General features: G+C 34.7%; 2 protein-coding genes across 2 annotated transcripts; one reads left to right on the top strand and one right to left on the bottom strand.

Annotated features, from left to right (window-relative positions):
• The first annotated feature begins 6172 nt into the window (after positions 1-6172).
• Positions 6173-7590, top strand: LOC124957687 (splicing factor U2af 38 kDa subunit-like). The gene is made up of 5 exons (XM_047514857.1): positions 6173-6356; positions 6439-6526; positions 6598-6664; positions 6753-7041; positions 7124-7590. The coding sequence occupies exons 1-5, from the start codon at positions 6313-6315 to the stop codon at positions 7359-7361; spliced, it is 726 nt and encodes a 241-aa protein (XP_047370813.1). The 5' UTR covers positions 6173-6312; the 3' UTR covers positions 7362-7590.
• A 1765-nt stretch (positions 7591-9355) lies between these two features.
• LOC124947197 (transcriptional repressor protein YY1-like) lies at positions 9356-11546 on the bottom strand. The gene is made up of 3 exons (XM_047489013.1): positions 10934-11546; positions 9545-10100; positions 9356-9470 (listed from the first exon to the last, which is right to left on the bottom strand). The coding sequence occupies exons 1-3, from the start codon at positions 11544-11546 to the stop codon at positions 9356-9358; spliced, it is 1284 nt and encodes a 427-aa protein (XP_047344969.1).
• Positions 11547-14130: the final 2584 nt, after the last annotated feature.

Raw genomic sequence — 14130 nt, forward strand, 5'->3', positions numbered from 1 at the left:
CGAAGATAGAGAATTCATTTGCTAACAGAATGGAAGGGATCTTCTGTATCTCGCAAATGAATTTTAGTTTGTCGCAGTTGGCAAACATGTAGAGCCGAGCGTTACCGAAGATGGTCGTATAGTGACGAACTTTAACGAGCCGACGGCCGATGAGACGACGACGGTCTAAGGAGGGGACGCTCGGAATGAACGAGGGAAAAGGAGAGAACGAGAAAAGGGGGGAAGGAGATGGAACGAAGGACGACGCACGATGATGAAGGGAATGGAAAGGGCATGGGGGGGGAGAAGAGAGAGAGAGAAAGAAAGAGGGAGAGAGAGAGAGAAAGAGGGAGAGAAAGAGAGAGAGAGAAAGAGGGAGAAAGAGAGAGAGAGAGAGAGAGAGAGAGAGGAGTAAGCAGCAGACGCGGGTGGGTACGCTCACCCCGGCGCGGACGTCCCTTCGCTATGCGGCAACGTGTGCGTTGTGCACGATTCTACGTGAAAAATGTGTACCTGAGAGAGGAGTCCTTCGAGAGGAATATCGACTCCCCTGCAACGCGATGTGTTGCGGTTGTCATGTCGGCGGAAAGCTTTGCGTCCAGGGAAATCCTGCTTCGTTTACGCGCCAAATCAAAGGAGAGAAAGAGAGAAATTTAATGTGGGAGATACAAAAGGGGAAAGGAAAAGATGAAAGTAGGGGGAGAGAACAAGAAAAGGAGGAGAGACAGATAGGAGGGTTCTCCTTTCGTAGGGCAAGATCGATTATCCCACGGCCCTGTGGTCGTCGCTCGAAGAACTTTGGTCGCGCCTTCTCTTACGAGAAAGTCGCGTTATCGATCGTGGAACGACCTCGCTCACTTATACTCCCTCTCGAGGTCAGGAGAGATTTTTTTGCCCTCTCTTCTACCTTCCCTCCGAAATCCCTTCGTGGTCGTTGACTTTTCGTTTCGATGTTACACGAAGCGAAATCGATTTTCCCTGCAGTTATTTCGAAGCGACCTAATGTCTACACAACTAAAATGAATTTCTCATTGCGTTGCTAAACTTTTGCATATTTTCTCGTATATATATATATATATATATATATATATATATATATATATATATATATATACACATATATATATATCGTTTTCGCCATTGTATCAGTAAAAATTAAAGGCCGCCGATTGGTCGATCCAGTGTCGCGAAGCACTGCAGTTGGAAGATGCGACGCATATTTGTGATCGGCTTGAGATTCCTCACTGAATGGCGTAGAATCCGGTGGAACCGAATATTTTTCGTTTCTCCTCTTCCACTTTATTTCTTGCGCTTTTCTTCTCTCACTCGAGATACTTTTGATGGCCAACCTGTTCTTTTTTCTTAATATTTTTTAATTAATTTTTTTCTTTTTATTTTTTTCTATATGTGCATCTCGACAACACGATTGTCTCATCTCCTTAGACATGTTTGATTCCTGTGATTGGTCGAATATAACAGAGGTCCTCAAACTTCTTTATCGGTTTGTTGGTCGTTTCGACGAGTGTAGAATCTTATCGATCAGCTACCTCGTTTAATTTCCTTCATCCTCTTACTAGCGATTCTCAAATTTTGGAATTCACAAAATTTCAATCTTAAAACTGATGAAAGATACATGCCATGTTAACAATTGCGATTATAAGTATATTTGAGAAAATCCTAGCGAACCACACTTTGAGAACCGTCGCGTTTACGACCGTTTCGAAAATGTTAATAGGTCGTTGACGTAACCAGAAGCAGACCTTTCTCGTGCCTTGTTCCTCGATGCCAGACTCCAACATTTCATTGTAAATTTTATTGCATAAACATTATTTGCTCTTTTAACTGATATAAAAAAAATTGTTTAAATTCTTTTCAATTTAAACAATACGTTATAATATTCTTATAAATCGTGCTCGATGCTCACGTAGGAAACATATGTTTGTAAAATAATATGAACGCATGCGCGATTATGCGAAGAATTATTTGCATAGTATTGAGTCTCTCATTTTTTTTTTATACGAATTACAAAGTTCAAATTTTGGGGTTATTATCTAGAACAAATTACTGTTAAATACAAGAGGTCGGCTACGTTTACTTATCTTCTTAACTTCTTCCTAACGTATCTTCAAATAAACAAATATGTATATAAAAATGTTAATTACATTTAATCATGAGATAAGCAATAAAGTAATAAAATAAATTTGGAAAATAGCAGATTATCCTAGTAAATATCTCCATTAGTACCTTATCTAGTCTTCTGATATCTTCGTCTTAACGATTATTTGCATTGTTCTTTACTTTTTCTCTCTCTCTCTCTCTCTCTCTCTCTCTCTCTCTCTCTCTCTCTCTCTCTTTCTTTTTGTATCAGATGTACTTTTAATATCGGACAAAGGCTAAGGAACAATATGGCTCGTTAAATATTTTGATACTTCGAAGATACAATGCGATGACGCATACAAATGAGTCGTCTACTCTAATACGATAAATCTTGATATGGCAAGCGAACTCAGTGCAATCCGATAGAAAGGAAAACTTATTGAAATGAAAAGTTTTCATCTGGAGAGATTTAGGTACATACCATAATTTAGAAAATGTACCGTAATTTAGAAAATGTACTATAATTTAGAAAATGTACCGTAATTTAGAAAATGTATCGTAATTTAGAAAATATTATATATCGTTAACGTTTATGAATCTATTAACAATAGGTCTATCTGTTTTATCTACCGTGTTTTTTTAGTTTAATTCTTAAATCTGTATCCTCCTCTTACCTGAGAATCGTATATCATAAACCACGATAGAAGCTCAAACCAGGTAAGAAAGCAAAAAGGTTTTTGCTTTTAAATGATGTCTTTCCTCGTGTTTCTCACTCATCGTTTCTCTCTCATTCACTACGAATCCATGGACAAGGTCAAGAGTTGCAGATTTCCATTCCTTGACATCCTTTATAATCTTCTACGAGTCACCATAGTTGGCCTGTCTCTTTATCTTCTCTACCTCTTTTTCTTGCAACTATAATTCATTCCCTTCAAATTCAAATTAAGAATAACCTAACCATCGGAGATTACCGGCAAGTCCTTTTAACTGTATACTATTTAATTGTTCTGTCTAACTATATAACTTTTATTTCTGTAGAGTAGTCAGTGCAACGAAGGAAATATTTTAGAAATATGAACTATGTTAAAAATTTATCTTCCTTAACAGTGGTGAAGACAATTTTACAATTGAATCTTCCTAAACGATGATTTCCTATATGTTCATCGACTCTATGCTATATGTATGCAAGTAGTACGTTTATATATCAATCTAAAGATAACGCAATGGTACGCAGATTGATCGTTGGACAAATTGCCTACGAGCAGGCACTTCAGTCGATAACTGCCGATAGCAGGAGAATGGAATTGGATCGAACTCCGCGAATACGAAGTAATCCTGTTCTCGACAAGAAAGGCCGTGGTACATCGATTCTCCTCCAACGTCGTCCCCAGAAATCCAATGAGTACGCCAAAATTCCCTAGGGGCAGTCGGGTCAACAGGAAGTCAAGGCCACACGGTCAGTTGCACCGTGGTTCGCCGTCGATATAAATAGATGCAGGCGACTGGTATCTATGTATCTATCTGCACGCATACCATACTATCCACAGCGAATAAACATGGATAAAGTTTCGTCCAATGATGCCAAGAAAGCATCGTCGTATTTTTACAACAAAGTTTCTTGGGAAATGCAAGTGAATCGAACTTGTGCTTAGCGATGCATTTCACGATATTTGTATTTATCGACTCATCTCTCTGTAATGTTATATATTAACCTTAAAATTACATATATCGGTTCATTCATTAGATATGAAAAATATGATTCATACAGAATTATTTGGAAATAGACTTATTCCAAAAATTATATATATATAATTTATTGATTTAAGTCATTTCGGATATATATTTCTAACCATTCAATTGAATTTATCTATGAGAACCGATGATTTACTTATTAGGAAAAAGGTAAAGTGCGGCAAAGAATATTTAGAGAGAAATGCGTTTTACAAGAAAAGAAGAACACTTATTGATCCGATAGACCCTGAATGCACCGTTATGGCATCCGCTACGGAAACCGTAATCGCGTCTCTTATTTTTTGTAAGATACCGCGCACGATATAGAATGTTACAGATCTAAGCAAAAATCATTGCTATATGTAGATACATAAAAAATCATATAACTCTCATCAATAATAAATATAGAATATCCTATTCTACTTTATCCTATTCAATTGTCTCTATATATTATGATCGATAAAGATCGATTTTCTAGCTTTCACCGTCTAAATTATGAAATTCATTGGTTAAAGCTGTCTATATTAGCATAGATATTTGAATGATTCCAATTTAACGTTCTTTTAGAATGAAAAAATGAAAGCTCAAGTTTCCAAGACGTTATAGCCTGGGCTCGCAAAAATAGAAGATAGAGGGTCGTTACCATGGCGATCGAATAAGATGCATTTACAATAATTCCAATGTACAAGATGGGAACGGGTCGATGCAGGTTGCTTCGTCCTGCTACGGTCAGTGTAAAATACATTGCGAGAGAAGAATGAGATAAAAAGAAAGAGAAAACGGGAGAGAGAGAAAGAGAGAGAGAGAAAGAGAGAGAGAGAAAGAGTAAGGGCAAGGTACGACCTTTTCGAACGCGTTGGGGGCGATTCGTTCGGTAGAAGCAGAGAAACGAAGACTGGGGGTAGATAGGTAGATAGGTAGATAGTAGTCGAAGCTGTCGAAGAAGGAAAGAGAGTGGAGGGTGGAGAAGATAGAAGGGAGAGAAAGGAAGGAGATAGGATAAGGGTAAATCGACGGGTGTAGTCGTGCCTTTTGGGGCAGTGGCCCTTGCCGCGATGATTCCGAGGGTGAGAAGGGGCAGACGAGGACCTACGCGTTATTGAACGGGCATTTCCCACAAAGCGCAGACGAGGGCAACCACCCCGTAGCGTCGCGGTGCAGAGTCCTCTCCCTACTCCCTACTCTTCACCCCACTTTCCGGCAGCCCTCGTTTTCCTCGCGTTTCACCCTCCTTCCTCATCTTCCGTTCTCGCTTATGTCTACGACGCGTCTCCTCTGTCCCTCTGTTTCCTCCCTTCTACCCTTCCCTCTCTCCTCCCTCTCCATCTCTCTCACCCAACAGCTTACGCACGTATGCACGCGCGCACATACGCATGCACGTACACGTCCAGTTTCACGACAAGCTTTATTTCGTACTACTTCGAACGAAAATCCTTTCCCTTTTCGAAGCTTTCGAGGGTCGTACTAACGGTACCTCTATCATGGATATATCCCCATGTCCAAGGGAAAATGAAAATTCACGTACTTCTTTCTTTCTTTCCTTCATTCTTTCGTGAATTCCGGTCCTTCTTCGTCTGAAAAAACAAAAACTTAGTGTCCTTTTAGTAAGATAAAACTTTACAGATAGAGATGTTAACAAATTTGGCTTATCTTATTTTATTTATTCTCTCCAAATATATTTCGTTTTGAAGGACGTACGTTATTTCTTCAAAAATTTTGGAAGATGTAAATACATTTCTTCATCCTGAAAGACCAAAAATTATGTGTGTATATTTCAAAATTATACTAAAATTATGCGAAAAGATATGTTAATATCTTTATATTTATGGCTACATTTATCATTGTTTTTGATTATTGCATCGTCGTTGTCGTGATTTTATCACTATTTGTGACTAGATCGACCATTGTATTTCCGATGTGCTATTATTCTCTTTCTTATCGTTTATTAGTTATCAATTATATAATCATTAATACGTGATAATTTTGTGTCGGTTGACCGCTGTTTACGAAGTCATTGAGACACAAATAGACAAGAACTTCGATCATTGCATACGTTTTACTCCATAATTCAGAAAAGGCATTTCACTTTGAAAACAATCACATATGAATGTTAGTTTGAAAATAATCAAATGATAGGACAAGGTCATCGATCTAACACATCGATAGCTTATCTCTTTTTGTCGGTAGTCAAGTAGGACGTAGCAGTTGCCTTTTTACTATTGAAATATCAAATGAAGGTTTATGTTACGCCCTCCAACGAATTATACTGAAAATAATCATACTGGTTATCGATAGTTCGTAACAAATACGTGACACATACATTTTGAAAACGTAATACCTACAGATGGCGCTCGATCGTTTACCCATCCTTTTTTTTTACTGGTCGGGTGTAAGACGCCATTTTATAATAAACCGAAAGAACGATAAATGCAATGTATTCCAGCTGTTGTTTGTAACGTGTTTTAGCCCGGAGAATTTAAACATATACATAGGAAAGGATACGTAATGGCGGAATATTTGGCATCTATATTTGGTACTGAAAAAGACAAGTAAGCTTTGTGATAACTCCCTAAGTTAGCACTCTGTACACACTATTAAACACTAATAGGTATATTTGGTTCTTTGTTTTAGAGTGAATTGTTCATTTTATTTTAAAATCGGTGCTTGCCGTCACGGTGACAGGTGTTCACGAATTCACAACAAACCTACTTTCAGTCAGGTAAGTGATAAAATTTTCCATAATTCATTTTTTCTTGTATAACTTATGTAATGAAAACGTTTTTTTTACAGACATGTTTATTGCAAAATCTTTATGTAAATCCCCAAAATTCTGCAAAAAGTGCAGATGGTTCTCATTGTACGTACATATTTAAAATTTTAATCATAAGAATATAATCTATTTAAGAAGCTTGACTTTAATAAAGTTTTTTTAAATCCAATTGTAGTAGTGGCAAACGTATCAGATGAAGAAATGCAAGAACACTATGATAATTTTTTTGAAGATGTGTTTGTGGAATGTGAGGATAAATATGGTGAGATTGAAGAAATGAATGTTTGTGACAACCTTGGTGATCACTTAGTCGGTAATGTATACATCAAGTTTCGAAGAGAGGAAGATGCTGAAAGAGCTGTTAATGATTTAAATAATCGATGGTTCGGAGGAAGACCAGTTTATGCTGAACTCTCTCCTGTAACCGACTTTAGAGAAGCTTGCTGTCGTCAGTATGAAATGGGGTATGTATAGAATCTATTCTTTGCTAAAAATAATGAAACGTCTGTAAAATAAATATTAATAAATTATTTTATCTGATTTTAGTGAATGCACACGTTCAGGATTTTGTAATTTTATGCACTTAAAACCTATTTCTCGAGAATTGCGACGCTATTTGTATAGTCGTAAAAAAGGTGGTAAAGGTCGATCTAGATCTCGGTCAAGATCACGTGGCCGTGATCGAAAACGCAGATCTCGATCAAGGGACAGAAGATCGAGATCGAAGGATCGTCGAAAGGGAAGAGATGATAAAGGTAGAGACGGACGATCTGGAAGATACTAATAACTTTGAAAACAAGAATATCTACAATCAAGAAGCGTAATGCGCTATAAAACAACTTGAATTTTGAAAAAAGAAAAAAATTAAACTCTCGTTTTTCTTTTTTTTAACAATTGTAACTTTGTTACATCATGCAGTTACTTTCTATATATGTTCTTACTTCATAAATGTATTATTTAATAAATTTGTAAGACAATAGAAAAGAATACAATAAGAAAGTTGTAAAATTCAATGCATAGTTATTTTTTTGAAGATTAGGAAGATCAGTATTATTTCTTAAGACAAAAACTGGCTACTACTATTTAGGCGTTTTTGCCTAGATTTTTGCACTAATATTGAGTCTATGTATCAATAAAAATACGTCTATGTACACATAGTTAAAAATATACCGTTTAAATGAAAGATCGATGATTAATTAAATTTCAAATTATCCTTTTCAATCATTAACTTGGAAAAAATTTAGTACAACTTTTATATTCCAATATGATCTTAAACAACTTTACGCGTAAGATACACATTGTCGAGCAAAGCCATGATAACACAAAATATACAAAAAGAATTGGTTATACATATATATATATATATATATATATATAAAAAAAAAAAAAAAAAAAAAAAAAAAACGGGCAAAGCACGCTAAAAATTTGGAAAGGCTTACAAAAACAAAAATTTTGTGACTAGAAGATTTATGAAGAGTAATTACTATTTGCAAGCATTTAAAAAAATAATTGCATTGCGTGATAGTGTGAAATATGGTGATATTACAAATAATTAAAAAAATTACACTACATTTCAACCTATTAAAATAAAACTTATTGATATTGGATGTATTATATAAAATACATTTATATATAAGTTCAATATGAGCCAATATTTTGAACTATATTAAATTCTTAAGCTTGTAGCAAATCATAATTTCTTAATACAAATTATAGATTATTCCTGTTAAGCGAATATATTTATAAAAATCATAGATATTTCTGTAAAGTACATTCATATTGTACCAAAGAAAGTGCTTTACAGCAAATATTAAATATAAATCTATAAATTATTAAGTTTCGTTGATAAAATTTTTCGCCATTAAAGTCACTATATACGCTGAATTATAAGTATGCATATAACCACCTGCATGTTGCTATATGTATAAAACTATGATATGCAATTTATTATGAATAATAGTGTAATGAAATGCACGCTATATAGCTATTAAATACAGTTAATATTAAAACTATCTATATCTATTGCTTTTATTTTGCGATCTGATAACACATAAAATACGATTATAAATATGATTTTATAGATGTACGCAGCGTACATCATCAAAAGCTTTTGAATATTCCGAAATGACTATTGCACGAATAAATTTTTGTCGATTAATTTGCGAGGCCGACAATACAATGCCTCCTTCTTTTTAATCAGTCAGACGCTATGAAAAACACTCGCGATTATTAGGCAATGCATTTTATATATTAATTTAGGATAATACCACTAGCATGATATTGTCGATAACGACAATTATGGTAATGGCGTACAAACTGCGTTGTACTAAAATGGTACAATTGAGTCTAACAGAAAAAATGTATTTTGTGGTTTATTCTCATTTGAATTTCTCCAAAATATACTGTATACAATATTTTACTTTAATTATAAATATGTACAGTCACACATTACGACGGCGCACTAGATTTTATTAAAAAGTCTGACTTTGCACAAAGCAATGTGCATCGTTTCACCTCGCATTGTCTTAAAAAGTACACTGTTTATCAATGAGTTTTTGGGAGCGCAATACTCTCGGTGTTTTCGTTATTTCATATCTAAGCACAGAGGTATTAATTATTTAATTAACTCGATCTCTTACCATAACTAATAGTTTTAACGACTGATTCCCTTTGTCGCTTGCTGCATCTTGAAAATATTTACACTGCTTATGTTAATAATTAATGGTTATGATATTCCATAATAGATTCACCAGAATACGAGATCAACATTCAAGGGGGCTAATCAGCATAGACAATAAATTGCTGGTTGTCCACATCCGCAACTTCGACTTGGACGAATTGAGGTTGTTGAAGTTGAATTTGTTGTACTTGTCTTCCAATGGCATTTCGCGATCTGCGATGTATATACGTGTACATGCGAAGTTGTATTATATATTCTAGATAATCAAAATAAAAACGAAAACTTACTTAGCCTTGGCATGGGTCAATATGTGCGATTTAAGGTTCGTGGATTGTGCAAACTTTTTGCTACAACCATCAAATGGGCAAACATATGGTCTGTCACCTGTGTGGATTCTGACATGGGTTCGCAAATTAAAGTCAAGGCTAAATCTTTTGCCACACCCTTCGAATGTACATTGAAAAGGTTTTTCTCCTGTGTGCACTAACTGATGCCTCTTTAATTTTGAACTTTCAACAAAAGCCTTTCCACACTCTGCGCATACATGTACTCTAGGACCATGTGTGTGTAAGTGCTTACGCATAGCACTGTTATCTCGAAACATTTTTGTGCAGCCTTTGTGAGGACAAGCAATTGTACGTTCTACACCATCCATAACAGGTGGTTTGCGTACTTTCAATTTATGTCCTGGTCTGGCAAATTCAGCTAGCTGTTTAGGATCTGATAAATCGAGACCTGGCATTCCATCGGAAACAGAACTTCCAGAATGATTAAACTTTGTATTTGACTTGCCAGTCATATATTCAGTATAATCTGGATCAGGTTCTGGATTAGAGCCTTCATCTGTAACATTGGATAAATCAAAAATTACTAGAATTCTTTTTGTAATTATGATGCAATAGATTCTTCTTCTACAATGAACTTCTACAATGATTCTGTCTCTTGTAAGTCAATGAGTATATCGTATATGTACTTGTACGCTTCTTCTAAATATTTAAAAAAAAAAGTTTGTGCATACTTTATCAATTTACTTGGATAAAGATCGTCTTAACAGGTTATCAAAATATCTGTAAATAAGAAATGATATAAAAGGTATGTTTCATATGTAAGAAAATTCGTTTAAGTAATTTTTTTTTTCGTATAACATTTTTTTCACAAAGGCTAAAGGAAATTCTAACCAAGTTAAAAGAAAAAAAGAAAAGGGAATGAGAGGGCAATTAATCGAGAAATATATGAAATTTTGAATACGGAAAAATGCGTTGAAAAAGTGGAAGGGGAGGAGAGCGGGTGCGGGGAAGAGCTCCATTACGCGTAGAACGACATTCCGACGCCATTTTACTCCTCAAGAGGTAAATTGAGCAAAAGAAGCCATTTTCAAAATATGGCTGCCCCCTGGCAGCATAATGGCGTTCCTTCGATCAAAACAAACAACGCAGACTGTCATCGGTGTGACTTCCATAAAACGAAGAAACGTGCAACCGAAAGAAGTTATTCTTTTTAGCGAAGCAAACCAAATTGAAGTATCGATTGGGTAGAACCTACCGGAAGTACGTTCCACTAGCGTACGTTGGGAATAGCCGTTAGAAACAAGCAGATAGTCGAGTTCATATAAAAGCAGCCGAACGAAAATTTGAGGATCTACTTATTGACACAATATTAGATTGTTTAAAACTTACCGTCGTCCGTTCCAGATGCCCACATTGTCACCGAGAATTCCCCCTCAAGGGTTTTGATTTGCACTTGCTTCTGCTCCCACTTTCTTGCTTTCGTTTCTGAGCCCATTTCACCGAATATTGCGTGATCGGAGGTTCGAAATCTAGAAGCTCCACCTTTTCTAGCTTTCTTCGTACCCTTCCTCGATGGTCCAGGACTCGATTCGACATAAATGTCGTTCTCTGGTACGGGTATCTGATCGTACACGCTCAGTGGATCGGCGCCGACGATTTCCTCTTGCGTCTGTAGAATGATTTCTTCACGGCCTGGTTCCGGTAATGGTTGTAATGCGATCATCGGCTGTCCATCGTCCCCTTCAATAGTCGTTTCCACCGTTTCGCAAGGTATTTCCACCGGTATTGTTTCGATTTCGACTTCCTGGATTTCTGGCTCCACTTCGGTTATTATGTCCGAGGACGCCATATTAATCTCCGCTGACGCCATGTTACTAATCAAAATGGCTGGCCTCGCACGGTCGCGCGACAAGCGGCCCTGCGACGTAAGTGTCACGTGATCGTCGACTCCTACCACCATTGCCGTAAGTACGAGACCCTCCTCGGTGCATTCTCGCGCCATCTTCTTAGTAGTCGAACAAACGTTGTGCGCGAGATAGCACAATTAAAGAACTTTACCAGAAGACCATTGTATGTAAAACGTAAATTGTTCGTATATCGAAAGCGCATGTCGCGAGAACACGTTGAAAAAGAAAATAAATAAAAGTGCTAGTTCTTACGAATACATTGTGTTAATAGTTCGGTGTATATAATGTTCTATTGCTAGTTCACATAATTTCTTTTTCACGCCAAGATTTTTACTCGGAACGAAGGTGCCGGAATCAATCGGTCAAGTAGTTTTCTGTCTAAAGAATATTACAAGTTACTAAACAAATGCAAATCTTTTACATTTTTTCCTACGTTCTTTTCTCGTTATTTTATTTTTCACTATTTCACGACGTTGATCGATGTCTAGAAAAAAAATCTTACACAATAAATTCCTTTTTTTATATATCATTTAAAAGATCATTACTATAAAAAAAACAGTATAACGATCACATTGTTGTTAAAATATCTCAATAATTGAGATAATTGATATCATGCGATTTCTTTCTTCATGTTTTTAAATAAAAAAAGAATCTGTAAATATTTACACATCATTTTTTTCCAAAGAAAGATTACCTTATATTCTTGTACTTCTTCCCCTTATGATCATCATCGGATACAAATGAAGTACTTCGATATATAATCTAGATGAGAATATCAAAAATGATATAAAGCCACGATTGTCAATGTTAGAGACAATCAAAGTCAACGTTCGACGTCTTACAATTAAACACGAACATTTACACAAATGCGAACAGTCTAAACTACCTACGCTGAATATCACGTCACGTATCGGTCACTACACTGATACAGTAGCGCGATCTGGCGCTAGATAATATTTCAAAGGTAGAAAGAAAGCACACCACTCAATGAAATGCATCTGCGGAAAAATATTTCATCGAATGATACTCTTTTCCATTGTAATTTTGGTATTTTATTAATAATAATAAACTGCGTATAAATGGGCAGCACACGGAAATATACAAACAAATATGTATAAACATTTATATTCGTTCTATTTCATCGTATAAATGTTAACTTGCTGATAATCAGATTGACAATGTTTCTTTTCAAGTTTGAGCTTTGAAAGATAATTTATGTTAATAAATTTAAAAGAAAATATTTATTATAAACGTCAATGTAATACGATTAGAAAAAATAAATTTAATAATCTACTATTTTGTTTATTTTTTGCATGTACCTGAAAAATGTATTTAAAAAATTTTCATTTTTATTTATATTTCATATATTAACCCTTTTTTTACGGTATACGTATTCACAAGTAAACTTCTTCCGTACGACGGACTTCGTCATCCACCTTGTAGATAAAGTGAAATGTGTATAATCTTATAAAATAATTCTCTAAATGTTAATAAAAACGAAATTTAAAGGAAGACAATGTTAAAATATCTTCATTTTTATTACAGGAATTATTTTCAGAATCAATTAATCCGTTTCTGAATTGATTATTTTTTAAATTCCTTGTAAACATCTTAAAGGTTTAAAATATTATTAAATTTTTATTAAAAAAAAAAAACAGAACAAAATTAATTTTAAATTTTAAAAAAGATACGATTTAAAATATTTTTAAATAAATCAATATTTGATTTCTTCCAAATTCACCCGATTGTTTGAGAATGGTTTTATTGTAATTTCTTTATAATGAAAAATTAATATTAATCTATTTTAACATATTTCTTACAATACTGTCAAACGTAAAAAAAAACAAACAATTTGTTTTAATTCATGATTAGAATCGAAACAAATATTATAAATGTTCTGCGATCGGTGCAAAGTACTGATCATTGATAAAAGTTGGCGCTCGTATCGTTAGCTCGTTACGTGTACCGGCTATAGTCGGCACTCGTATACACAGGTCCTCGCATGGATCAAAATAAATGTCAGTGTTATAAATAAAAAGGGGTTAAGAATTGAAATTGAAAAAAAAACTAATTGATAAAGATTTACAAATACACATGTAGAAAAAAAATAATTGACAACGATCTGGCATGGAGTTCTTTATTTTTTTTTATTTTTTTTTTATTTTTTTTATTTTTTTTATTTTTTTTTTTTTTTAATAGGCATATTTATTATAGAAGTTTTATGTGTATATTCGTCTGTTGTATTCTATAAGTCCTAGCAATATTTTTTATGTTGTAATATGTATATATGTACATATATACATATGTATACATACACATACATATGTATATATGATGTATGTACACACACATATATATTCATTATGCCAGCTTTTTCTTTTTGCGTGTCAATATGTGTGTGTGATTCTGTCATGTGTAAGTGCGAGTATGTGTAAATATGTACGTAAGTACACATGTATTTATACGCACGTGTTCATCATAGATTACTTTTTATAGCACAATGGTCTCATTACATGTATACAATGTACGAAAGACCATAGTATTCCTACTAATCTCCTGCCTATAATCTGCCCAATCTGCACTTACATTATTTATTTATTTATTTACTTATTTATTTACACTGATAACCTCCCCGCTCCCTTTTCATTTTTTCTCTCGCTCTCCCTCCTCTCTCTTTCT

This window comes from Vespa velutina, chromosome 2 (assembly GCF_912470025.1).
Source record: "Vespa velutina chromosome 2, iVesVel2.1, whole genome shotgun sequence".
Taxonomy (NCBI): domain Eukaryota; kingdom Metazoa; phylum Arthropoda; class Insecta; order Hymenoptera; family Vespidae; genus Vespa; species Vespa velutina.

Coding starts and splice junctions, on each gene's coding strand:
- LOC124957687 (XM_047514857.1), top strand. CDS start 6,313: ATGGCGGAATATTTGGCATCTATATTTGGTACTGAAAAAGACAA. Junction 6,357..6,438: donor TTTGGTACTGAAAAAGACAA/GTAAGCTTTGTG, acceptor TCTTTGTTTTAG/AGTGAATTGTTCATTTTATT. Junction 6,527..6,597: donor ACAAACCTACTTTCAGTCAG/GTAAGTGATAAA, acceptor TTTTTTTTACAG/ACATGTTTATTGCAAAATCT.
- LOC124947197 (XM_047489013.1), bottom strand. CDS start 11,546: ATGGCGCGAGAATGCACCGAGGAGGGTCTCGTACTTACGGCAATGGTG. Junction 10,101..10,933: donor GGCATCTGGAACGGACGACG/GTAAGTTTTAAA, acceptor CCAATGTTACAG/ATGAAGGCTCTAATCCAGAA. Junction 9,471..9,544: donor TTGACCCATGCCAAGGCTAA/GTAAGTTTTCGT, acceptor TATACATCGCAG/ATCGCGAAATGCCATTGGAA.